Source organism: Enoplosus armatus, chromosome 4 (genome assembly GCF_043641665.1).
Source record: "Enoplosus armatus isolate fEnoArm2 chromosome 4, fEnoArm2.hap1, whole genome shotgun sequence".
Lineage (NCBI taxonomy): Eukaryota > Metazoa > Chordata > Actinopteri > Centrarchiformes > Enoplosidae > Enoplosus > Enoplosus armatus.
In genome coordinates, this window is record NC_092183.1 from 15,478,377 (window position 1) to 15,505,652 (window position 27,276).

General features: G+C 39.3%; 2 protein-coding genes across 3 annotated transcripts in view; one reads left to right on the top strand and one right to left on the bottom strand.

Moving 5' to 3' along the window:
* The first annotated feature begins 3,520 nt into the window (after positions 1-3,520).
* iqgap2 (IQ motif containing GTPase activating protein 2) overlaps positions 3,521-27,276 on the top strand; it is a 33,488-nt gene continuing 9,732 nt past the window's right edge. Inside the window, exons 1-23 of one of the 2 annotated variants that reach the window (XM_070905141.1) lie at positions 3,521-3,661; positions 6,538-6,637; positions 11,660-11,816; positions 12,377-12,454; positions 13,590-13,666; positions 15,792-15,859; positions 17,110-17,223; positions 17,330-17,508; positions 18,296-18,383; positions 18,606-18,769; positions 19,383-19,470; positions 19,756-19,919; positions 20,057-20,217; positions 20,400-20,524; positions 20,719-20,882; positions 23,948-23,974; positions 24,312-24,402; positions 25,345-25,503; positions 25,637-25,779; positions 26,015-26,185; positions 26,515-26,598; positions 26,755-26,826; positions 26,929-26,998. In XM_070905141.1, the coding sequence (XP_070761242.1) occupies positions 3,616-3,661; positions 6,538-6,637; positions 11,660-11,816; positions 12,377-12,454; positions 13,590-13,666; positions 15,792-15,859; positions 17,110-17,223; positions 17,330-17,508; positions 18,296-18,383; positions 18,606-18,769; positions 19,383-19,470; positions 19,756-19,919; positions 20,057-20,217; positions 20,400-20,524; positions 20,719-20,882; positions 23,948-23,974; positions 24,312-24,402; positions 25,345-25,503; positions 25,637-25,779; positions 26,015-26,185; positions 26,515-26,598; positions 26,755-26,826; positions 26,929-26,998 (2,590 nt within the window). In that variant the 5' untranslated portion in view covers positions 3,521-3,615. The remainder of the gene's footprint in view (positions 3,662-6,537; positions 6,638-11,659; positions 11,817-12,376; positions 12,455-13,589; positions 13,667-15,791; positions 15,860-17,109; positions 17,224-17,329; positions 17,509-18,295; positions 18,384-18,605; positions 18,770-19,382; positions 19,471-19,755; positions 19,920-20,056; positions 20,218-20,399; positions 20,525-20,718; positions 20,883-23,947; positions 23,975-24,311; positions 24,403-25,344; positions 25,504-25,636; positions 25,780-26,014; positions 26,186-26,514; positions 26,599-26,754; positions 26,827-26,928; positions 26,999-27,276) is intronic. The other variant, XM_070905140.1, reaches the window with a different exon arrangement.
* On the bottom strand, positions 20,647-22,812 carry f2rl2 (coagulation factor II (thrombin) receptor-like 2). Its single transcript, XM_070905142.1, has 2 exons — positions 22,741-22,812; positions 20,647-22,456 (listed from the first exon to the last, which is right to left on the bottom strand). The coding sequence occupies exons 1-2, from the start codon at positions 22,802-22,804 to the stop codon at positions 21,396-21,398; spliced, it is 1,125 nt and encodes a 374-aa protein (XP_070761243.1). The 5' UTR covers positions 22,805-22,812; the 3' UTR covers positions 20,647-21,395.

A 27,276-nucleotide genomic window follows, 5' to 3' on the forward strand; every position in this document is an offset into this window, starting at 1 on the left:
TTTATCCAAATGTTGTTACTCCAAGTCCCTAGTTCCATGAGTTGTGTTATTGTTCAAAGGCTCTCTGATGAGCTCTCCCTCTGATTTAGCTTTGTGTTGGATCTTGCTTGTGGCAGTGATGTTTATAATGAAATGTCATTCTGCTTCCTTTTAAAAATACTGAATGGCCTTTTTTAAATGTGCCTCTCCTTAACTGGAGCAGTCTGCCCATAGTCATGTGGTGTCCAAAGGTTATATGGAACAGACAGACAGCAACAGATTAAATAGATAAAAGATATCATGGCATTTTTGTGTATATATGTGACATATGTGGCCAATACAGTATTAGGGTCTAAACCTCATATCTTTTGTTAAACATCCCTATTTTGATAAAACTTTTATTTTTGTGAGATACGCCACCTCCTCCCGAACATCAAATTGTTACTACAGGCAACAATGAATCATAATATGATGAAATTGTGTAAGTTACCGTGCATGACTACAAAGTAATAATGTAAATAACAACCACCTCTTTATGAGAGCTAATTGGTGTCACCCTTGATGAAAATGTCTCCTAAGGAAACCTTTTGGTTTTTTTGAGTTTGTATCTTAAATCATCTGGGAAAAATCAAACTGGGTGATACATTTGCGCTCTGTCATTTGTTGTGATTTACCAAGATTTTTATCTAAAATCAAATTTTGCCATAATCCCACACTTGAAAATATAACCTACCTTATAATAGTATTATTATTATGTTTCTCGTCTTTCAACATCAATGCATAAAGATAATGAGATCATGTTGCTATTGTCAAAATGTTAAAATACCTCTAAAAATTAAAATGGACATTTTCAGCTATTTATAACATAACAATTCAGTTGTTCTCAGTCTTGTTTAATTTGTGCCTGTGGATTGTATTTTCTGTGGCTAACAGCCTGCGTCCTCCTGCTTTTCTCTGTATTTGTGGTATCTGTGATTGCAGCGTAGAGGTAGTTTGCCCTTGCACTGCAGTTGTCTCTGTCAAGGCTACTCAAGAAAAAAGAAAAAACACAGGCTTCCAAAGTGGTACTGTACGTGTGCATTTGTTTCCATGGACCCAACTTTTTCTCAGATTTTGTAAAATCAGTTGGAAATACATGATGAAGTGTGCTGCTATTGCGCAACAGTTATTTTTTGATCATATAATTCAATATTTTTGAAAGAAAAGTATGGCATACAGATTCTGAATAAATGCACTGATATAAAAAGTCAGTCCAACGCTGCTGACTGTTGTCAGTGGATAGAACAACAGAAGGATTGAACTGTATGGTTCTGGATGTGTTAAAACCTTAATTAGTGGCAGATCTACCTGTTGTGTTATATTGGAGAGAAATTATATTACCTGTTATGTTTGAGGTATTTGAAGTATTGCTTATATGTACTGTATTTATGTGTGTGCGTGCGTGTGTGTGTATAAGAGCGAGTACTGTATGTGTGTGTGGGCCTGCGTATGGATGCATGAGTGTAAATAATGTACATATCAAAGCTGATATTGGTGGACTTCTGGGTTATATGTGTAAAAGCTCCTTGATCGACTCACGTGTCTCCTGCTTTGTCGAAGCGGTAACTCCATCTACTGTATCTCTGGTGTACATCTCTGTGTGTCCTTGGCTTTAAGCCCCTATTCACCTGCTACTCTGTGTGTGTGTGTATGTGTGTGTGTGTGTGTGTACAAACTTGCATGTATGTAAGAAAACTTCTGTTCTTTTGTGCTCAACTTTGTGTTCTTACTGTAAATTCTTCTGGCAGAAAATTATGGCAATATTCTGATTTTTGTTGAGGAAAAATGTGAATGTATCACTCTTGTAACTTCTGTTCATCCATTTTATGGAGGTAATCAAATGTATGTGGAGAATAAAGTTGTGTATATTATTGTGAAGGGCCTGCCGGTCAAAGGATGACTGTGCTGTATGTTCAGAGGTCCATAAGTGTGAAAATATGTGAAGAAATATTTGCCAAATGATGCCCTGTGAATAATGTTAGAAACTGGAAAGGCAGGGATTGCAGACCGTGTGGCTTTTGAACATATATACAATAAAAGCTATGTTCTCTAGCAAATTATGCTGTGCTTTTATTTTACAACCCTTATCTCACCCCTAATAAAATGAATGTCCATGCTCTTGATATATTACATTATTACACTTACCTATAGACATTTGCACCAAGACTGAGTCCTAATTTTGCATTAATGTCTAACAAACACACAATCTTGGGGAGACATGATGCAAACACAGACCTGCATTGTAAACATTTCCTTTTGTTCAATTAGCTTATTTGCATGTGTTATTTGGGTACTTACATACAAACATACAAAATAAACTTAGTTGTCAGTTTATTAGGCACCTAACTAACACTATTGCAGTGTAATGAAAAGTGTAATATAAAACAATGTAATATAAAATAGCCCTGCAATAAATCCTGTCTTTATGAAGGTTATAATGTTATAGAGAACTTTATGGTCATTGTGGAGGCTGTAGTTTATGGTGCTGTTGAATTGTGATGTACAATACTGTCTATTCTCAAATTTTTAGTATACCTGAACATAAATGAGCTAGACAAAATATTAGAAACACATACAACGTATGTGGCTGTGTTCCCTATGACTATGGCTATGGTCCACCATGGTGAATGTTCCATTCATAATCTCAAACTAATGCTGCCACCTAGTGGATGGATATAGGTATTGTAATTATTAACTGACTAAAAAATGATTTTAACACTGTAGGTTCATTGATGCGGATTTTTAAACTCACTTGATTCCAGTATTTGTAGAATATGTTGATGTAAATGTCATTTATTTAAAAAAAAAAATTTAGGTGGCCTTTAGCATAAGAACATGTGGGGCTATTCTCAGTTCATGATATATTTTTCGAAATGTTTTCTGTGTTTTTGGCCACTATCTTTGCCGTTATTCTTGAAACAAATGACCTATATGTAACTGGTAGTATTTTATTTCAGGGGTTTTTGGAGACAAAAAAAGGACATGCTGAGGTGAGGTTTATAAGGCAAGGCAAGCTTATCTACATGGCACCTTTCAAGAACATGCCAACTCAAAGGGCTTTACATAAGACATAAAAGGGCATTAAGACAAGATATAAAAGAAACACATGTAAATAAGATTTATACAGAAGAATAAAGTTACAGCACAGCCACAAGGTATGAATACAGTAATGTAAAGGTTTACCATTTTTACCATTTACCATTTTCCCCAGTGGCAGTGAATGCAGCATGTGCAGCATGTGCCACCTTTTGACCAGCAGGTGGCGCAAGGTGCTAAATCTCCATCTCCAGTCCCGTCAATCATTTCACTTCAGAGCGTTGCGGGGGCAAGATATCACCAACACTTTGTTCAGGAGTCACGCCAAAGCAGCGCACACCATGGGGATTGTCTGCCGCAAGTGACAGTTGGCGCTTTCATGAAACTTTTGAAGACCGTTGTGCCCCATTTTCGAAATTTTTTCACCAGTTAGCTACACCAGTTATTTTATTCATATCAATATATCCTGAGAGGCGCGGCATATTGCTGGCTGGCGGCTAGCTTGTAGGCTGAAGTTATTTCCAGTTCAGACGAGTTCACAAGTGGAGGAAACGACGCAAGATGTACCATGAAGAAACCGCAACTTTACAAAAGCCACGCTATGGGAGTAAGTAACACGTTTTCTAACAGGTTTTAAGCTATCACAGCGTTAACTGCTGTCTTTGCTTGGTTATGAGGGACAGAGGATGAGTAACGTTACAAGCTGACGTAAGGTGCCATCACAGGGATGTTTGATGAGCAGCAGGTGGTTCAGCAACACCAGGCTCCACTACACCTTCAGTAGGTGTGGCAATCCCTGACAATATGGCAAAAAAATAAATGAAGTATGGTCTGAGGAGAACGAGAGTGAACAAACTGTCAATGACAGGTTTTTAATTCACATCCTGGTTGTTAAATTAAAGCTGTACACTTGGTAAGTTCAGGGCCCAGGCTATACTCTAGATGTTGGGGTAAGGGAGCTGCACACCACAAATTTAACTCATTTTGATTTCTACTTTTCCTTCAAATTACCCCCAACCGCCCCACAGTGATTTTTTATCTATTTATTTAATGGTGCTAGCAAGCATATCAGCCTGTCTACACATAAGGCATTTTCTCATAGGTTAACCATTAACTTTTGATTTTGCTGCTGGTGAGAAACCTAGAACTGACTCCATGAGTATGTCAAGATTGTAACTGAGCCAACTGATAAAAAAACAACAACAAAAAACACACCTAAAGTCTGCAAAATACTTTCCCCAAGTCAGAGTTTACTGTATGTATCTTGTCTCTGTGGGCAAAGTACAACTTTGAGAGATAACACCAATCAATTATGTCATCAATGCAATCTTTTTTGTCTTTGACTTGGCCCATTGTATTTCATTGACCAACTCTGTCTTGCTCTGCATACAGGCCACCCTAGCTTCAGTGTTTGTTGATAGATGTTTTGCTACTGAGGTGTGTCTCTAGAAAAAATAGCACAAATAACTGGTTTAAACTAAATAAAAAGCAGTTTGTTGCAAAGACCGTGAGATAGAGTAGTCTAAAATCCAACGAGCTGTCTTTAATTTGTTGGCTTTGTCTTTGTGTGAAACAGGTTACATTTTTCCAAAGTAAGGCCTTGCATGCCATTCAACTTGCAAGTGCTGTAATGGGACCAAAGCAAAGTAATTCCCTGGAATTTATTTAAATAACTCAATGGATTTGCCAGTGAAATGGACCAAAAGCAAAGTTGGTCTTGATTTGTAGTTCCCGTTGGACCCCCTTCAAAATGTTCAGTAGAATAACCCTGTGGCCAAACAAAAGCATGAGTCATAATCATAGACCCTGTAACTCAGGTCTGGTGATCCTGTGACACACAAAGGCAACAAATTCATCCTGAGGGTTATATATATAACACTCGGTGCAAGAGTGCAGACAGGCTCTTCCAGGAAGTGTGTGAGTGAGTAAGTAGGGTTAGTGTGTAATGGCTGCACTGGGGTTGCTCTGCCGTGTTCTTACATATTTGCATCCATGTCAACTGCACAGCTGGGCCACTGATCTATGATTGGATGTCTGGATACTGTGCTCGTGAGGGTTCAGGGCATTTCACCCAAGAGGCTGGACACCCCATTTTGTGTGTGTGTGTGTGTGTGTGTATATGCAAGTGTTTGGCCTGTGTCTCTTCTCACATGTGACTGTTATAGGTCAAGCCTCTATTGAGACCTAGTGAACGGATGTCTATGCAGGTGGCTGAGGAATAGTCAGAATTTAGTGCTTGAGAGGTTTAAAAGATTCAATCCAGCCCCATAGAGGCTAGATTGAATAGAATGTACTTTTATCTTCCTGTGGGGAAAATTGTTTTTTGAACACAATAAATAAAATAATAACAATTCATAGACGCCACAAATGACATTATAGCACAGAGTAATTGAAGCACGGCATTCTAGGTAAGAATTACAAATCTACAACTTTGATGGATTGCAATATCGTAAATAGCTGAATTGGCTCCATTTTTTAAAGTTATTTTAAACTGGCGTCAACTGAGAAATATTTTTCCCTCCTCTTGGGCATTTTAATTCGATTTTTTTAGGCTAATCAATTAACAGGTTTAACCAGTTTAAGTAAGCATCATTAGAGGTAGTAATATTCATGTAGCCCTTGCACAGGAGATAGACAGACTCTGATATGTTTTTATCCATATACAGTATATAGGCTATTTCAGTCTTACTTGATGGCCTACACCCTAATAAAGATGGGATAAACCATAAAAACCATGCTAGTCAGTCGCTATGTTCAGACCAAAGACATGGTGTTTGGTTCAGTGGGAGAAAGCTGTGTTCTTAAACTGAGCCCCCGGCTCTGAGATTGTCCCTTCACTCAGCCAGAAATAAAGAGATTTGGTTGGATTAGAGCGGGGTAAGAAGCATTGGGGGGAGGAGATCTCATTAAGCTTCAGGTAAAGGTCAACTCTCAGCAGAAGTCACTTGTCAGTCTGGCACCCCACTAAGGCCACTTTGACATGGCCATTTCCTCACGGGTTCACTAGAGCGTGGGATGTGGTACAGTGTCCGAGGGGCTCTCAAGTTCCCAACAGTCAAAATAACCTTTTCTTTAACAAGAATTATCTCAGTGTTTACGGTCTGGTTGCAGTTGTATTAATGTATGTTTCATAAGATGTATAAGATGAACTTTCACACTAAAGTTAGAAATACATCTGTTGTACAGTACATATACTGCTCGTGTCAGTGTCAGTACAGTTCCCCTAAAACTTATACTATACTGCACTTTTAATGTCAGTCTAGTAGAACAGAGCTCATGCTTTGAACATCTTTTTGTGTGGTTTTGTTCACATTTTTCATATTGTAACATATCGATATCAGAAAATGTACTTGTTACTATCATGATAATGATTTTGCCCAGCCCTACTTTAACTGTAATCATGTGTAATTAAGACCAATAAGAAAGCACAATACAGTATGTTGAATAATGAAAAATTATATTGAATTTGCCTGTCTTTTCCAGCCATTCAGGATGATGAGAGGCTGTCAGCGGAGGAAATGGATGAGAGGAGACGACAGAACATCGCCTACGAGTACCTGTGTCACCTGGAGGAGGCCAAACGGTAAGGCGGGAGGAGGCCTGACAAGAAGGCGGGAGGCGATGAAGGCAAAGACCTTGAAGATAAGAGGAGCTTAATGGCACATGCTGATTAAAGGCACTTTCCTTTAATTGTTTGCTCTGCCACTACATTGGGTGTGTTCTTGGGCCAGACATTAGGTTTGTTTAATGTTTAATTATGTAGAACAATTCTGTGTGTTTAATGAACATGTAGATATAAAAACAGCAGGGAGGAGTTAATTAAGCCATGGAGAGAAAGTGAGGGGTATATGATCGATAAGGGAGCAAAGCAGTGTGGTTAAATAATTTTTGCAGTAGCGTGGAGCTGTAATGACAGATAAAGGCCGAATCAGCATGCACGTGAGATGATGACACGGAGCTGTAAGCATTCATGAGAACATGTGTGATTAAGACAGGGGAGGTGCTGACTTAGTGGAAAGAGTGGCTCTCTTTCCACTGTGCCCTTTACCTCACTGATCGCTGAAATAATCAAATAAAACCTAAGAATAATAGCTAGAAGCTTTTTTTAAGTCAATATAAACCTGATGAAGACTCTTTCTTGTGCGGTGCCTGAGCAAAGCTAAAGGTAAACCACTTCCTGTCTTCTTCACAAGGGCATCCATCTGAACAGGAAGGAACAGGAAGTGTAAGCATGCCTCTTTTAACACACTGATTTTGTGACAACTCTATCCAGTCACAGAGAGATTGATTTCCAGGATTGATTATTGACACTTAAACCTACTGTAGCATTCTGTAGCCTAGTGGTGATTCAGCAATCATGCTTCTTGTTGGAACACTCTTTATGTATGAGTGTGTGCAGCCTCATCATTTCATCAAGTTATTGTTTGACAACTAAACCTGCACTTTGGCTCAGTAAAGACTATTTGAATAGCCTACATTGTCTGCCTATGTCAAAGAAAAGAAAAATGGGTGTAAGGGTCTACAAGGGCAGGTAGCTAGACTAAGCACACCCACGTGAATTGGGCCACAGATTATGACACACTTTCTTGAAAAAAACTTTAAGGAACAGATGCTTTCGTAACTCTTCAACCTCAAAATGACCACTATTTAACACTCTCACACACATGCATACTCACACTTTCACTATTTAGCTTCCTGTTATTACATCCCAGTGCCACTGGCTTTTCTGCACTCTTGTCAATTGTGGAATAGAACCTCTATTCTGGGAAAGGTGTCAAATTAGATTAGGATTAAGACAGACGCCTAACGAAGCTGTTAACCACAGAGACATGGGATTAGGTTCTACTCTCTGGGGTCTGGAGTCAGCAGTCTCTGAAACAAGACAACCGTGTAGAAACAACTCTGTCAGTACACTTGGATTATGATCTTTGAAGAAATATTTTCATTATCCAACTATGTTTTTGTCAACATTGGTAAAAATGAGTTGTTCAATTAACCCACATACAGTTATACAGTTTTTGGCAGTGAACAGACATTTTGACATGTCACAGTAGGAAAAGCATAGGTGTTACTAATAACATTACCAGTAACCAGTAAGCCATGACATTGTGTGATCCTTAAATGTCTGTTGTAACTTATTGAGTTTTTTATTTTTTTATTGAAATCTTTATCAACTATATAAAGCCCAGTCCAGTTACTTTTAGTTCCCTTGTTAACTGTAAGTCATTGAGCTCCATGTAAAATTGTCAAATTGCTTTGTGTTAAAAACTGGAACCTTTATCCAGTGCACTGCAATGGAGCAACAAGTTGCCTTAGATTATGTTAGGTCAACCGCAGGATAGTAGTAATAGTGCATGCAAAACAGCTAATTTGCGGATGGTTTATTGATAAAATATTTGCCCAACCAGAGTTCTTTACATAGTAGGGTGCCCACATGCTTTGTTGTTCAAAGTCCCCTTAACTGAGCTTGGTAGAGTATTGGTGTTGTCAGTTGATAGACACACCCTCCTACAGAAGCACACACACACACACACACACACACAGTAGTTTCTGGAATGAGACTTTGTACCCTCACCGGAGAGTAAACAGTTGATGGTTTACATTTGTAGCCTTTTTGGATGGGGACCCTTTTGTTTGCTTTGATACAGATCCCCCCCAGGATATTTTTTTTAGTCAAGGATATTATCCTAATTTTTTGACACACCCTACCCAACCACATGTGCTAAATGTCTCCCATTGCACACACACAGGCACACATACAATCACAAACTCATGACCAGCATGACTAAGCTACATGACGTAAGCTTTCAGAAGACAGTGTGTGGACAGAAATAATGTAGCTGAAAGCAAAGGAGTTTAGAATACTAATAATGTGTTGAGGTGGGATAGATTTAAGAGTCCAGAAAGCTGTGTTTTGTTTAGCCTCTTGAGTCACGGATTGGACAATGACAGGAAGGCCTGCTGTGGAGGGCTGTAAACAGGAGTGCTTGCCTGTCCTGCTTCAGGAGACAAGTTCTCCCAACATTGTTTTAAGCACAGGAAGTGAAGTTTCACATGAGAGCTCTGTTACCCATGCAGGATGTTCCTTTGACTATGTTCCCGCCAAAAATATTTTTTCTTTCTCAGTAATCTATCATCTGCATTTGTTCCTCTCCATCCATGTGTCAGTCCTTCAAGATTAAAGAAATTGTCTGGATTTTGATCTGCATCTCTGCTTTGCCCTGGTTGGCTCAGTCACTGAGCTGTGTGTGTGTGTGTGTGTGTGTGTGTGTGTGTGTGTGTGTGTGTGTGTGTGTGTGTCTGTGTGTGTGTGTGTGTGTGTGTGTGTGTGTGTGTGTGTGTGTTTTCTGACATGCAGTCATGCAGGGGTGAGGGTTGACTGATATTGATATAATAGCATCTGCTTGATACCAGGCCCAAACATGCCCACTTGACATTGATGATTTGATGACTGCTTCTTTGAGTATAGACTAACAATTTTTGTAGATTACTGATTATTTTGATCAGTTAATCTGCTGAATATTTTAATTAATCGAGTAATTGTTTGGTCTAGGATGATGTCATTAAATGTCTTGTTTTGTCCGACCAGTTGTCCAAAACACAAAAATATTAAATATACTATAATGTAAGATAAAGGAAAGGCAGCACATGATTACATTTAAGAAGCAGGAACCATAAAATGACTTAAACAATTAATCGTTTATCAAAATAGTTGCCGATAAGTCAATTAATTGATAAGTCAATTGACAAACAACTTATCAATTAATCAACTAATCGTTGCAGCTCTATTTAAGTTTAATACTAATATTACAATGTTTAATTGTAATATTAACACCTTTATGTTTTAAAGATAGAAGTACTTTTACAGCTAGAATTCAGTCACTACCTGTACTTTCCATTTTATAAAGCACTAAAATATGGCAGAGTTCTTCTTCTTGTATAATCTACAGCATCAGCTGCCATAGTTGGTTACGAGGATGCTTTATTCCTGAAGGTGCCTAACACACTCCACTGGGTTTGTGTTGACAGTGCATGGTGTGTTGTGGTTGTCCGTAATGTGCTGACACATATTTTGGCAGACTGGATGGATCCTTTGAGTATCAACACGGCCTTAATTAACCTAAACAAACTGAGCATGCATGTGGGGGGGTGCTTTATTGCTTGCAGACTGAAAGGTAGGAGTTGCTGGTATGAATGAAACCTGTAAACAAAACATAGGGAAGCTAAATCACTGAGCACCGCACACTGCATTTGGCAAAGGATGAATTCAAATGAGCAAAAAGGTAAAATCTTAAGTTGTTTTTTATTCTTAAGAGTTGAGCCATCGGGACAGAGGTATAGACATGATGGTAAATATGGTGTCACTTTTAGGCAGTAAGATAATGTGTAACAGATTCTGAGACCACGATGATTCACCGTGCTCACAAATCATTCACTAGCTCTTTGGAATGGATTTTTCCTAATATCTCTGGGAATAGTCTGGCAGAGACTGCTCTTAAGCTGCTGTTGAACCTTTCAAAGGGAGATTACATCAGTCTAAAAGAAGGTCAACAAACTGAATATGCTCTATTCAGTTTCTACCTGTTTCAAACATCTCTGCTCACTGTTTACCTCTTTAACCTTGCATTGTCCACTCGACAACACTAACCTTTACAGTCTGTCCACTGCCCCCTTCCTAAAGCATGCTGGGCTCAGTGTGGGTGCTGCCTGTAACAATGCCCAGTTCACACTGGCCTCCAGACTACTTTGTTGCTCTAAATTTTAGTTAATCCCGTAGAAATTCATTTAAATTCATTTAAAGGTGGTGAATATATATGTATGTGTATATATATATACATATATATATATATATGTATATATATATATATATATATACATATATATATATATATGTATATATATATATAAAATCATATTTATACTGTCCCACAAAGAGTATATATTATGGATCAAAGACGATGTCATCATAAGTACTGTAAATTACACGAATGACATCAAGACATTTTTATTATGATTTATATTTGTACTTTCTTAATTGACAGTCTTTAGTTTTTGCTCGAATCAGGAAGGCAGCAGGTGTAGAAAAAGACAATATTGACTTGCTGACTCCATGCAGGCATTCAGCCACCTCATAAATTGCACTGTACTCTGTAGATCTCAGGTGGCAGGGTAAACAGAGTGGGCTGATGTTTGTTTATATTTCAGATGTAACCATAGCATGCTGTTAAGTATGACAGAGAAGTCACCAACTTCAGCCCAACATTTTAATGGTCCTGATGATTTAACTGGAAATGTAGTTACTTAGGAAAGTAAAGTAAGCTCAACTCATCTAGTACATTTTTTGAGAGTAGTTTCTTCTCATTTTTGTTTATATTCACTTCAGCTAGTTGAGCAATAATATGAGATAAGATGAGATGAGATCCACTTCTTAGCTTTACACCATTAATGTGCTTGCTTAGACTTTAATCAGTAATTTATTGAGAAATTTGTAATGGCACCCTCAAAATTTTCATCTGAGGTCAGTTTGGTTGCAAGAGTTAAACATTATAGAGATGCTTATGAAAATCCTCTGCCTGCTCTGAGGTCGATATTTGTGTATTCTCAGTTGGATGGAGGCCTGCCTAGAGGAGGACTTGCCCCCTACCACAGAACTGGAGGAGGGACTGAGGAATGGTGTCTACCTTGGCAAACTTTCCAATTTTTTTGCCCCCAAAATGGTGTCTGAGAAAAGGATCTACGACAGAGATCAGGCCCGCTATAAGGTACATCTTCATTGTATTGCATTTAAACTCCTTCCATCTTTAGGTAAGGTCCCAGTTGGTGTACATTTGTATTTTTCACCAGCTACCATCATCGCAGACAGGAAGACCTTCCATATCTTTCAGGCACTTCCTGACAGTTTAAAACAGTTTCACACAGGAAAGGGAGAAACATGGCAGGCGAGTGTTAGTGCCCCACTGTGACATGCAGCGGTTGTGCTGGTACAGAAAACTACAAAAATGTCTGAGCAAGATTTTTAGCTTGACTTTGAGCTTGATTTCATTTCTCATTAACAAAGTTAAACAAACCTTATTAGTCTATTAGATGCTACAATAAGTTTAGGACTCAGCGTGAAGTCTTTAGGTATCAGACCGGCTCAGCTGTTGCTTGTGTTTTAAGGTCATTGAGGATAAGCTTGCTTTAGTGCAGCTTTATCTGTGCACATCATAACAACCATAACAACTGTTGCAGCTGCAGTGGTAAAGGTTTGAACCAGTACTCTGCAGTTCTTCATAATTGTGTGGCTACATTTCTATGTTTGTGTTCCTGTCTTCATTTTCAGAGTAAAGGGCTGCACTTCAGACACACAGACAACACAGTGCAGTGGCTCAGAGCCATGGAGTCAGTGGGTCTCCCCAAGGTAAGGGACTTGCATGTATAGTACACAGATCCATTTGAGTCTGCTTTCACAGTCATCGCACCTTAAAAGACAGAATTGCTACATTAAGTACCCCATTTTCAGATGAATTCAAGCTTTTATAAAATTCAAACAGTTCTAAAGCTGTAAATGTTTTTGCCAAGTAAAAAATATCACTTAGTAAAGTAAAGTAAAGGGTAAACCTATATTTAATCAATTAACATGACTTTTGCTCATGTTTTGTGAGTATGCTACAACACCTGTGACGACCTGTTTTTACTCAGAGGAAAATGGCAATAGTGTCATTTCTGTGACATCGTTCATATATACACATTTCATGCAGCTGTAAGAGTGTAAACACTGACAGATGAAATTGTAATGAGGGTATGGCAGTTCTCACAGAACAGCATTAACCTCATTACATCTTTTATGAGATGACACAAAAGACTTCACTGAGGTGTATCGTGGAAATGAAAATGAGGTAAAATTGATACCCACTTATCTCTGTACTGCCTTGTGGGATTGCCTTTTATAGAAATTTAATTAGTAATTATTATGAATAGCCTTTTTAGGAATTGTCACTCTGATAGTGTAACCTTATCTGTAGCTTTTACTATTACATCACTCGATGTTTTTAATTCAGGTGTGACATAATAAAAAAACATTTTAGAGATGGGCAGTGAGGGCCCAGTGTTTTGGAAAAGTCGTCCTCCTTAAAATGGATATGTTTATGATGTGACATATTTAGGCATTAAGTATATATCTGTATATATCTGTAAGTGCCTGTTTGAAAATAACTTGGCCAACCGAACACGTACCATGAGTAGTGATAAAAGGGGCAGAGTATCAGCACGAGTACCTGCAAAATATAATGTAGTCCAATGCTATAGCACTGCAATAAATGCTACCCCTGTAAAGCTCATAACCCTCAGTATTTTAGAAATGATGCCAGTGACTGGTGTTGATTCAGCTCTGTGGTACTGAAAATGATGTGCCTCACAAAGGTAGTATTTACTGCAGTTGCCTGGGACTGCATTATGTTTTACAGGTGTTCCTATTATTATGTCCACCCCGTGCAACTTCTAATGCACCCGATAAAAGAAGAGTGACTAATATTTATTGTGGTTTCTGCTTTCAGATATTCTATCCTGAAACGACGGATGTGTACGATCGCAAAAACATGCCCAAGGTGGTATACTGCATACATGCACTGAGGTAAGAATAAAAGGATTGATTTTTCACTTTACTCTATTTCTCTCTTCTGACAGCAAAATTGCTCACTCATTGCTGAAGTCTTTTGTTTGCGCAATGGCAGTGTAACCAGTTGCTCTTTTCCTGAAGGTGCCACACCTGAATGTCACTTTCAGGTTTCACTTCCAAGAAAGAAATGAAAACCAGTGTACTAAACTGCCATTGTTATAGATGACTTAAACTCTTAAGTGCTGGTATCTGGTAGTTAGAATTAAACTATGAGCTAATAGGCAGCATTGCATTTGTCTGTAAATGTTGTCTGCTCATACTCTTTGTCACTGACAGGTTACTCACTGTGTAATTTAGATTCACTTCCTTTCAACTGATGGTTATGGCAGATAATGTCAAACACTTAGTTTTGACTTTGACATGTAGTGGCTATTTTGCCATCCAGCAGCCGTGCACTCAAGTTACAGAATTAAGGACAGCTCATACGTAAGATGACAAATGTATGAGACTGCTTACACTAACATCTTTTTATTACTCTGTGGGGACCAGGCATGGCCATTAAGATCAACCTCTAATTTATACGTCAAGCACAGAAATGGTACTTGGTAAGTGATATGAAACAGGAACTGGAAAATTTTATTTTTACTTAGGTAAGGTTGACACAACACACAGACCTTTTTATGATTTGTCTTAAATAGGTCAAGGCTACATTATACAGCACCATGCATTTAGCTATAGGCAGCTGTTGCTGTAATGTGGCCTTTCAGTCGCTGAATAGCCTATTTGCTCAAACACCTTTTAACCATGGCCCAATTTAATTACTTTGAACTGTTTTTTAGTTACTTACGTTTGTTTTGAACACTTTTGATGAGCATAAACAATCTATTCACACTGCTTACATAAACCTCTATACAGTATGTAAGCACAGGCTTTCTGGCAATTTAAATGTGGTGTTTCAGTGCCCAAGTCTGTACTTATAGTCTCACCACAAAGGGTAAATTCTTGCTCATGTTTTCAGGTTCTTGATAAATGTTGTAATACTTAAGAAGAAAGGTTAGTGATTTTACTGTAACGTGGGTGGCTTGAGAATTACAACTTCAGGTCCTTGCTTTTTCAATTGAGATGACTTTGAATGAACTGAAGGGCCAGTTTTATCTATCTGACTCGTCCAGTCAGCCAAACACGGATTTAGGGAGTGGTTATGTGAGCTGCTAGGATTGTTTTTTCTCTGTTGTAGTGTTTCAGTTAGGCCCTGAGAGAATTGGTTTCCTTCCCTGCTTATGCACACACGTGCTCTTCCTTCCTGCGAGTCCAGTTGAAGTCCCACAAGGACCCAGTGAATACTCTGCTTCCCTGGGTACAAACCCATGCACACATGGAAGCAAAGCAGTGGATACTCCTGCACATTCAGTGTGGTGGAAAATTGAAAGGGAACACAATGCTAATAGGGAAAAAAACATAGCTTAAAGTGGTAGAAATGTAGGGATTCATTTGTTGTCTAAGGGAAGAGGAAAACTTGGAAATAAACAACAGATAGGATCCACAGTCTGGAGAGAGCTAGTTGCTCCAAGCTAGTCAGCTGATTGTCTGTAACTCCTGTGGCTTGTAATCAGCCACCTTCATTAACCCCAGTCAGCTGTTACTGTGTTTGTATCTCCACTGAATCAGCTGCCTGCATGTTAAAACATTACCCTTTGTATAAGCAGAGCAGATAGTTGTCTCAAGCTCCCTGCGTCCCAAGGACAGAGTGCATTTCATGTGTACACACACACTGACAAAAGGCCAGAATAACCAGCGACTACTACTGCTCCATTCAGAGCTGTGCTGATGCCATACCTGCCTTAAATATCTATAATTCATTAGCACTCATCAGGTACCTGCAGGAAGATGAAAGTTTTATGAAGTTTCCAGCCACCTGCTTGTTGAATTCACTGAGCCTGCTGGCTGCAGTAAGATGGTGCTTGTTGTAATGTGAGCCAACACTACCCCCCTGTGGTGTGAGTGTAACATAGACATTAAAGGCCATCAGGATAAATCACAATCATGAAAGATCTGTTGACTGTTGAATATCAGATTATTTCAAGCTTCTCAGTCCTTATTTTTTATGTGTGAATCTTACACCCCATATGGTTTATTTCAGCTTGTACTTGTACAAACTGGGCATTGCACCACAGATCCAGGACCTGCTGGGGAAAGTGGCCTTCACAGGTAATACCAGTGGAAATCAGAAACCGCAGTATTGCACAAAAGCACAAAAGTTATATAAAATAAATGTGTAAATGGAACCAATGTAGTTATTATTAGTTGCTTTCAAAGTGAAGGATAAATGTTTGCTTTATTTGAGTAGGACACACAAACTACCAAGCTTCAAAGCTTTTGACATTGGATTGTCCTGAGTATGCCGCAGGGCTTACTCACATGGGTTTTTTCATCACTTCTGAACACTTTTTATTTTTTCACAATTTTAATTTATTTTTTCACAATTTTGACTAACTTCAATTGAACTTTGGGAAAGTCAGTGTTCCCTTAGTTGTACTGTATGTTATAGTTTATTTCTCAATTGCTGAAAGGTTCCTTGTAGAGTTTTAGACCTCAAAAATGCACAATATTTAATGTGTCCTGCAAAAGACCATCAATTACTCACAACAGTTAACTGTCAAAAGTGAATAACTTCATCTACGTTATAAGTTCATCACTGCCACCAAAATGAAATGTTTCTATCATTGCTTAAGTCAAGACAGTCAAATGTCTAAGGAACTGTGACGGTCAATATGACGGAGGACAGCAAACAGTCGTGTTTCTTTATGCAATTTATTGTTGAGACACACAGTAACCCAATAGTAAAGTCAAATGTTCTCTACAGCCAACTGAATAAACTCATGTCATAAAAACACCAATTTCAACAGTATGTTCAGACTTTTCTCAAATTTCTGGTATGTTCCCGATTCACTGTAAGTATAGGCATATATTTAAAAGTAATGTATAACAGAAAATAGAAAAATGTAATACAATAAATGCATGTAAATTATTAAGAAAACAATATGTAAATTACCTCCAACACCTCATTGGCTATCCAAGCACTTCTGTGTATCTGGTCACACTATTTTATCAGATATTTGCTTTTAATACATATGGTGCATGGTGCAATTCTCCCCTACATGACTCTGCCATGCTGTTCTCACAGCAATGTGGAGCTTCTGTTTTTTCTCCACGTCCCCATGTCTAACTCTCCCTCTGATATATTTACATCCCTCTTTCTGTATGACGGGTCCACAGTGTCTCTATGTCTGTCTGGTTCATGTCCAGTATCTGTGGAAGCTACGCAAAACTCAATTTCATCCCATGTGGGGAGGAGTTGTACCTGTACACTAAATTTGACAAGATGTGAAACTTGCAAAATGTACTCTGCTATATAACACCTCAACTTTCCCTGCAATTTGTATATTTCTGCCTTCTAGAGGAAGAGATCAGTAACATGAGGAGTGAGCTGGAGAAATATGGCATTCAAATGCCAGCTTTCAGTAAGATTGGAGGAATCCTGGCCAATGAGCTCTCAGTGGATGAAGCTGCCTGTAAGTCCTCTGACCTTTGAACTAATTCTCTATTAATATTTTTGACAGAAACTCCAGAAGATTTTAGCCAACACTAAAATGTTCGCACACACTCTGTTGTCCTTAGTGCATGCTGCTGTGATTGCCATCAATGAGGCGGTTGACAGAGGTCAGGCATCTGTGACAATGGGAGCCCTGAATAATCCTAACGCAATGCTGAGGAACACCCAGGAAGTTCTGGCCCAAGACTACCAGGACACACTGAGTCAGACCAAGGCTCGTAAGCAGAAACAGTCCTCAGGGAGGGTGAGAAGCCTAACAAACACTTCAATGACCTCTTATTTTTCTGTGTCATCATTTATTTATTATAATGTTTGGTTCATTGCTGGCTTTCCCTGTATAGAAGGCTTGATTTGCCTCTGTGTAACTTTGTAACAAAGTTTGTTTAGTTTCTCTCGATTGTTTGCCTACTCACCAATCTCTATCGCTCTCTATTCCACTCGTTTAAGAGTGTGTTGGCCTATTCAGGTTGACCACCAACAGAGGTGTAGCCTCCTGTGTTGGTCTGAAAGTGCCGTCACTGAACTGAAATGACAGAATTGAAGAATATAAAACTTTGTGGCCAGATTTGAGTAATGGAAAAAATGTAAAAGTGACTGTTGCTCTGAACCAATGTTTCTGACTGCAGTGTCTAGTACTGACAACCATAATAACTAAATAGTTATCCACACTGAGGTCTGAAAGGGGTTGCCTGCACTGACTTGCTCCACAGGCCTTTGCCAGCACATTCCAGTGGCTGCAGTGTCAGCTGTACTTCACCAAACACTAACCCTCCGCACCATCCAGCATCTCGCCTCCCATTCTTTTTACAAATACTGTACAAACAGGAGCCATCAGCTTCCACTGAATGGCTGAAATGTGATATGTAGAATATGCAACTTCATCAATATGAATGGGAAAAACATTTATGTGACCAACATTTATGTGTGAAAAACATTTATGTGACCAGGTACAAATTGAATATGCTGTATGAAATGATTATCTAATATATATATTATATACACATTTATTTTTCTTTATCTCCCTCAATTAGCGCTCCTCGGTTGCGACTGAAGAAAGAGATGTTTATGAGGAGCTGCTGACTCAGCAGGAGATCCAGGGCTGCCTTGACTTTGTCAACAGTAAGGATTTTCCCTACCACATGACCCTTATATTTCTTTGTCCCAAAACACTACCATGAATGTATTCTTTTTTGTATGGACACAGGAAATCTGTGAACTCTGAATATACAGTATAAACAGACCAGAAATTGAAACTAGACATTCCCTAATATTTGTTTCTGTACTTATCCGAAGGACATTACATTATCCCTCAATGACGTCTGTCTTTCTTTCTGTCTCCAGTCCAGGCAGCAGTAAGGCAGGTGAATGACGCGGTGTCGACCCAGGACGAGGCTGCTCTGCTTGCTGCGCTTAGGCTCAAAGCTCTGGCCCTGCTGGGTGTTCAGGAGTCAAACTGTCGCTGGTACCTGGAACATTTTACAACCTACTGCCAACATAAATCCAAGGTATACTGAGCTTGTTTGCTCAGTTGTTTCCAACTCTGGGCCTTAGGAGCCAAAGCTCTCTACTTTAAAGCAGTTAGTTAATTTCATTTGTTTGCAGTTGTTGAGGATAAACAATAAATAAGCCTGTATTGAGGGCCATAGTTGAAAATGACTACGTTGACAACTTACAAGCTACAGTACATATGAATTCACTCAACAGGAAAGTGTTTAAAGAAGTGTGTGGACTCCGAACAAATCATACACATTTCTTGGGAGACACATATGCAGCGTTGTCTTTGACCTCCTTTCTAAACTGGACATCTGACAGAGCAGATCCACTTCCATTTTTAATTTCTGCTGTGAGCACACAGTAACAGATATATGTATACACTGATGAGGGACAGTAGCTGTTGCTGTTGTGGTGTTTTCACTACTCAGGCAGTGACAACCTTGTGTTAAAAAGAAAAAGCCTACCCACAACTTCAGAGAATAAAAAATTAATCAACCACCATAACTTCATTTGGAAAGGACACCCCCAGGCAATTTGTCCTCCACGGTCCTGCATTAAAACATGCTAAATAATCATGGGATCCTAGTGGTATCTCCCTGGTGAACTCTAATCTTTGTGCTGCAGGATGGAGGGAGGGCCATGATGGTGGACAAAGAGGAGATTCAGAGAGTTGTCAGCTCTTGTAATGACTCTGCTGAGGCAGAGAAACGAAGTAAGCACCTTTTGTTACTTACCATAGATGTTTATTAACAGTAATTACTGGTCAGTTGAAAATCACATACCCAATCATATGTACCCACTAGCAAGCTTCTCAAAGCACACATAGAGTAGAGTCGTAGAGGCTATCTACAATATAATATTATTATATTTCCAAAGGCATTTCAGCATGTAATTATAAGGCAACGAGGAAATGTAATTTTAATACTGACATGTCTTTACCAAATTATATTTGTGTTATCTGAAAGACATAACTATCTTTGATAATATTCTTGACCAGAACTTGAGGCAGTTGCAGCGATCAATACAGCCATTCGTCTTGGCAATGCAGTGGAGACGGTGGAGGAGCTGATGAACCCTGAGGCACAACTTCCAATTGTCTACCACACTGCTGCCAACCTGTATCAGGCTGAGCTTTTCAGTTTGCAGCTGCAAGGGGGACGGGTGAGACATCATGTTTGCAATTTTTACTCTTTAACGTATGGACCCGCATGCTGATACAGATCAGGATACAGGTCAATGCTAGATATATACTGTAATGTCACTTCATGCTTGTGATTCAGACTCTTTATGTTTATTAGTCTGGCTTGAGCCATGAGGAGCTCAGTGTAGCTGTGGAGATGCTGTCAGCTGTAGCAGTGCTGAACGAGGTGCTGGACACCAAAGACCCCCAGGCTGTAATTGAGCAACTAACGGACTCTCCTCTGGGCTTCACCAACATGGACCAAGACAACCTCAACAGGTGAGATGGCTGCAGGACAGATAGCTGTGTAATAATGTCTTTAGGCTGTATATAGCTGCACTCCACTGTAGGTCTCTCTCCACTGTTACCATTACTTTGCTAACACTAGGGTGGGCTGATGAGTAGTGGTTCATTTAATATCACAAAACTTTGTTGAACTTCTTTATGGCACTCTTCCTCAGGTATGCTGACACTCTCATCAAACAGCGAGGGGAGACTCTTGTCAAGGGCCAAGAGTTTCTCACCTGGAATGATGTTCAAAAATGCATCGACACAGTCAACATTCAGGTCCATGAGGAGCACGAACGTAAGAGAGTCTTGCAGATTTCTGGTTATGTTTTATGTGGTGTAGCTTGTGGATATTTAAGGACTTAAGCCAACAGTTTCAAACCTTGAAAAAAAGGTTTTATTTTAGGTATGATCCTCCAATGAGAAAAACACACAATAATTGAAACACATTGACTGATCAAGTATCAAATGGTTCTTGTCTTCTACCTCCAGGCATCATAGCTATAGCTGAGATCAATGAGGCACTTAACTCAGGTGATCATCAGCAGACACTTGCAGCCCTGCTCCTCCCTACAGCCAAGTTGACAGGGGTGAACCCAGCCACAGCCAAACACTACCATGATGTCCTACAATACACCAAGCAACTCCTCTGCCAGGTATTGTGACTCTAAATTGAGTTAATTTATATAGGAGTTATGTAAATAGATGTGCTTACACCTCTCACATCCTGTGCAAAATATGAAAAAATATTTAGTAATTTTTTTTAATTCAGTAAATAAATATTCATTAGTTTTATTGGACTTGCACAGCAGCTTCACATTCCTGACATTACTGCATCATTACGAATCTGAACTGCTTAATGTTGTTGAACTTTAATTTACATATTATACATGTCATTTAAAACTGTAAGGACAAGAGTAAATGTATACAAACATGATAAGCTTGTATAGGTTTCACAGTCTCAATGCTCCTTTCCTGATCCTGATATTCCTAAAGATGCACAGCTTTGTGTTGTTTTGGACGTAACATAGATTGCAGTATTACCCTGTCAAATTCACAGTCTTTGCTTTTAACTTAACTCACATCTTTGTTTCTGGGATCATGCTTCCCCGCTGGTTCCCAACAATGGTCCAGCAAGGAGCTGCTTTTTCTGTGCACACACATCCGTCTCACATTATAACAGCCGGCCTCTGAGGTATCCCGTGAAGGGAGATGAATTGTAGTTCAGAGGCTGCCGTCTTGGAAATGAGCATACACAGGAAGGGATCCAGACAACTGTGGAAGCAGCAGAGACACACTGCTACTCTGTAGTATCCATACAGCCTGTCGTCCCCATTCGAAAACAAGCGGATGTAGTGGGCGATATGCAGGATGCCGCTGGGCAAGAAACACACCACAAAGATGATGAAAACCAGAGTGCTGACCCTGATAAACGGTCTCCAATCACAACGAGATTGCCCCAGGTGGTATACAACTGCCACATGGGCATAGATACAAATCAGGAAGGGCACTATGAAGCCCAGACAAACCAGCATCAGCCTGTATGGCACCAGCGGGGAATGGGATTTTTCCTCTAGCGGAAGTACGTCATGGCAGATAGTCACTCCCAACTGGGTAACCTGGTAGCTCTGCCTGACCAGGAGCTCGGGCACAATAGCAGCCCCAAACAGGAACCATACAACCAAGCATGTCCACACTGCCAGCGTAGTCTTAGCCAGCCTTCTGTACAAAAACGGTCTGACCACAGCCAGGTAGCGCTTCAGACTGATGCATGCTATAGTTTGAGCTGAACAGTAAACATTGCCATAAAACAAGGCTGTGATAAGCCGACAGGAGATTTCTCCAAATATCCAGTTATTGCCGTTGAAGTGGTAGTGAACTCGCAGTGCCAGGGAAAGCAGGAGCACCAGGTCCGACAAGGCCAGGTTCAGGTAAAGAACCACTGTGGAGAAGGACTTTGCTCTGAGTCTGAGAAAGGCCAGAATGTAAGCGTTGGAGGGGATACCCACGAGCATGGCCAGGATGTATGATGAAGGTATGACCCAGGTGCTGAGGACCCCTCTGGTATAGGCTGTCACTGGGTCCTCCGAGTTCACATGCAGCCAAGGGTTTGTGCTGGGATAGAGCGGATGCGGTAGCTGGTTTGTGTGATTAACTTTGTATATCTTCCCCTTGAAGGTTTTTGGAATCACTCCAGGTGGAATACTGGTTTTGGTCTTGGTTCTGTTTCCTATAAATGGGTAATAAAACAGTGTTTATGGCTTTAAGATAACTTTAAGTTTTATGTTTTGATCTAGTTTCAAATGTAGTTTTATTATAAAACATACTAATACTATACTACTAATACTAAAATAATTAAACCTGTGCTTTGTAACCTTAACCAGTTGTGTACCAAAATGAACCCTTACTTAAACTTAATGTTTACAAAAAGTCCAAGAGTAAATATCTAATTTTGGTTAAAAAATAAATGCAATTATCCTTTTTGGTAAACTCTCATAGTATTTTACTACTTACCGCCATGCTGAAAGGTCTGCACTGCCATCAAACAAATGAGTAGTCCTGGCACAAGGGCGGCCATATCCCTCTCCAGTTTATATCCCAGAGTTTTCAAAGGTTTCTTGTCTTCACCCCTCTCGGCGTTGCTTCTTTTCAGTAAATGCAGGAGTTTTCCATCGCTGAAATTTACTGTTTTGCATCTCTGCAGCACAACACTAGAACTGATAACGGTGTGTACTCAAGCTCAGCTTCCCGCTAGTGTATGTGGGACACTTGTGTGTTTGCACGGTGCAGTGAGCACATTTCCTGTCCAGGCTTGAAAACTGAATTCCCTTGTGCGTATGTCAGTAACTGCCCACTGAGTCACTGGGGTGGGAGGACACTGCTGAATGGTTTATTAACAGCTGTGATCCAGAAATAACTCTGGTTACTTACAATAAATAATTTTATTGTGGTTTAGGTTTTTGTGGGGTTTTGGTATTTAAAATGATTTGGCTTTTGCATTTATTTGAGGGTGACGGTGGTGTTGGTCAGCCTGGTTATGCGATTGAGGAATCACTTCATTAACAGGTGTTTTGGGATGTTGTAAGCTTCTGCACAAAAATGTATGCTATGTACACTATTACAATATACAGCAGATCATGGATGGGTTATGGGAACTGGATAATGTGTTTCAAGATGGTGCCCAGTAATTAATTAATTTTTCCTTTTACTGGTTTGCTTCCGTGCCGTGTGGCTCACGACTTAAGTGTATTAATGTCTTTCTGGTTTGTATCATACATTTTACACTGAAATGATGTAACACACACAAAACAGAGAAATGCTCTTAAAATTAACGACTGGGACTTTTTCATTACATTACTGTGATTGGCAGCAAGACGGACCCTGCCACACTCTCAGTACATGATGAGTTAGTTGGGAAATCATTGGTCAGATGCGGATATAAACAAAGAAGCTGCTTTTAGTCTTCTTCCTTCCTATTGGCTCTGTCGTCAGGGATACACCCCAGTCCCACCAGAGTTCTCTAAAATTAGCCTTAGAACAAATACAGAATCGGGCTGAATAAACATTGTGGTTGTTGTGATGTTAAATCAATCAGATCAATCAGATCAACAATAAATCAGTCTGTTTTTTAGTACAAAGTGGTTGATTGAGTGGGTGTGAGAATATGTTTGTAGTGTAACTATTGTCAACAATTACTCTGACATGTTTTCCTTTTCCTTAGATCTTACCTCTGGATACAGGGGACATGGTACTGTCAATTATTTGCTGTTGCTCTAACAGCACCAGCTTGTGCAGTGTTGGTAATCAGTGTTGCTATGAAGTGCTGCTGTCGTAGAGCAAAATACTGCATATTCAAAAATCCACAATCCTAACTTGATGAATTTGCATAATGTACTGTAACTACAAGAGTTTGTAACCCTGGACACTTTATTTTTATATTAAAATTGTTTCAAAAGATTTATAATTTAATTTCAAGTTAGTATTGTGCAGCTATGCATGAACACTGCCTTGTGTGCCTGAGGTGTAGTTTGGTCTCTTCCCTCTGAAAAGAAGAGAGGTGACCTTGTGCTTTTGCCTGATTGTAGAGTTCTGGAGATGAGTCTGCAGTACTGTGGCTGGACCAAATCCAAGAGGGCATAGACACAGCCAACCAGGATGAAGAGGAGGCTCTCACATGTATGGAAATTCACTCATCCATATATTAACTACTTAAACAATAGTTAAATCAGGTCCAGTTAATTCTTCTCATATGACAGGCACACAGAGTACTAGATTGTGATTGTCCAGAGGATATGCATTATTTTCAGATCACCACACAACTCTGATACAGTGGGCTTATTGCTTTTCTAAATTAATACTCATAGCTTGTTTCAGCTGTCACTAGGCTGCAGCTCCTCCTACTTACTGATGTGGTAGTAAAGTAACCTTTATTGCAAGGTTGATAGTGTGCCAACACAAAGTTTTCATTTAAAGAGCATAATGACCCACAATATAAGCAAACAATACTTGCATTTTTGCAATGCAGTGCATGTGACATGTAGGCGATAGTGAATATTGCCATGAATCATGGTATGATCTTTGTGATACATTGTAGATACTCTGGCACCAGTATAACGATTGTTTCTGTTGCATTTCTGAGGCAGACATACAGTATTTCTTCTCTTTCCTGCAGATATTTTCTCTCAGAACCGCTCTGCCTGTTCAGCCTATTGCTCATTTATGGATGTTCGACATTGAAATTATGACACACAATTTATTGTTGTTGTGGTTCAGACACTATGCACTTTGGTACACATGTTTTCATATTAATTATTTATAAAACTAACACCAAGCTCTTCATAATGTAGGGACGAAACACAATAAAGGATTTTATTCTTGCTTTGTAAAAACAAAATGAATTGCCCTTATCTTCCTCTCCTCTTCCTCATAGATAGCCTGTGTGTTGATACTGTCAATATTGTGGGCACAATGTCGTGATTGTGATATTTTTTAATAACTTCATTGCTTTTTGTGGATTATCCCTCACTCACTTGCTAGTTTTTACTTCGCAATTACTGTGCTGTTTTCATATTTGACTCAACAAGTGCTTCTTTGGTTCAATACTCTTTACTTTGCTAGTGGCTGGAGCAGTAGCTGATATTAACAGGGTGGTGGCTGAGGGGGACTCTCAGAATACACTGCAGGCTTTGCAAGTTCCCAGTGCAGGACTGAGAGCGGTGCTCCCTGAATGTGCTGACACATACCAGGCTGAACTGGCGCAGAGACAAACAACTAAAGGTAACTTGACTTATTGCACAAGTATCACAAGAAAGGAAGGTCAGTGTTTAAGAAACCGATGCCTACACAGTGAGAAGTCACCTGATTTTCAGAGTTGGTGTTCAATATGACATTCATTGTGTCTTTACTACAGGCAGCACTGATAGTGTATGGGTAAAACATTGCATCAAGGACAGATATGACTACTACTATAACCTGGAGACTGGACAGGGCACTTGGGAGGAGCCTGAAGGATTTGAACACAATGGTGGCCAGCTCTCTAAAGAGGAAATCCAGGTACCGCGTGCTGTACTGCATAGTTTCACTCCTCCTTGTGGTCCCTATGTAGTGTTCTGTTAACATTCTTATATACCAATGATGGAAATAATTTCATTATTGGTTTAACAATGGATTCAGTGATATTCATTTTTAAACATTTGCACTATTAATTTGATCAGATAATATTCAGACTATAGAGGGTTTTTATTAACCTGAAAAACTAAACTAAACTAAAACATGCCTTCTTCCTTAGAGTGTTGTCAGCTGTGCGACTGCAGAATATAACAGGGAACAGTTATGGTTGGCCAATGAATCCTTCGTGACCCAGCTGCAGGCGAGGGTCAGAGGTTACCTGGTCAGGAAAAAGTATGCCCAGAGAATGGAGTATCTACAACAACAAGAACCACATGTTGTCAAATTGCAGGTAGTGTATGTCTCCACTATGGACTGTCAATAGTGGTTGATGTCAGAAATTGGATCAACTTCAGTGATCCCTGATGTGGCTGTGGGCTATTGCAGCAATAATAAATCTTTTACAAAAAGTACACTTCCTGTATATTTTTATACGTCATTCTCAAATGAAAATACAGAAACATATTTATTTAGAGATATGACAACATCTCAAAGACAACACCTAGGAGAATGTTCGACTATACATTTTTAATAATCCATGCTGGGCTATCACTGATGTAAAACACGCAACTTGTAGCATGCACCTACATTTTTTATCATATTTCTTGCTTTTTTTTTCAGGCTTGCTGGAAAGGTTACAAACAGAGGAAAATGTACAAAGACAGGATGAACTTGCTGCAGAAAAATGTTGCTTCTGTTGTCAAGGTGATAAATAGTTTGTCTTTTATAAAACAATCTATTAAAAAAGTATACTTTTTGAGTGACTAGGCAACTGTAACTGTTTAACTACATTTACTTTTGCTAACATTAATGACATAGCTGCCATATCAAAGACTTGACATAAAACACTGGTGTTTTTAGATCCAATCTGTGGTGAAAATGTGGAAAGCGAAACGTAAATACAATCAGAGATTGCAGTTCTTCAAAGATCATGTGAGTAACACTTAAATCAATCAACATCACTGAGTGGCATCCTTTTACATTTGTGTTGTTTGTTCCATGTTGTGGAACACTCACTATTATCTGTGTGTTTAGGAAAAAGAAATTGTGAAAATCCAGGCTTTTCTAAAGGCCAACAAAGCCAGAGATGACTACAGAACCCTAAGTGAGTCAAAAACGCATTTTACGCTACTGCAGTTAGAGCTGAGCTATATTGATTTTGAACATCAATATCGTGATGTGAGACTAGAAATTGTCCGGGATTTTGATGATAATCATATTGCAACATTGGTTAAATTATTCTTCACGAAATTGTAGTCTCTGTATTTTGATACATTTTGATATTGAGGTATCTGGACAAGCACCACTGTGAAATATTGAGATATCCGATTTAGTCTTTTTGTATTTCCCAGCCCACAATAAAAATTTAATAGTTAATGGGGA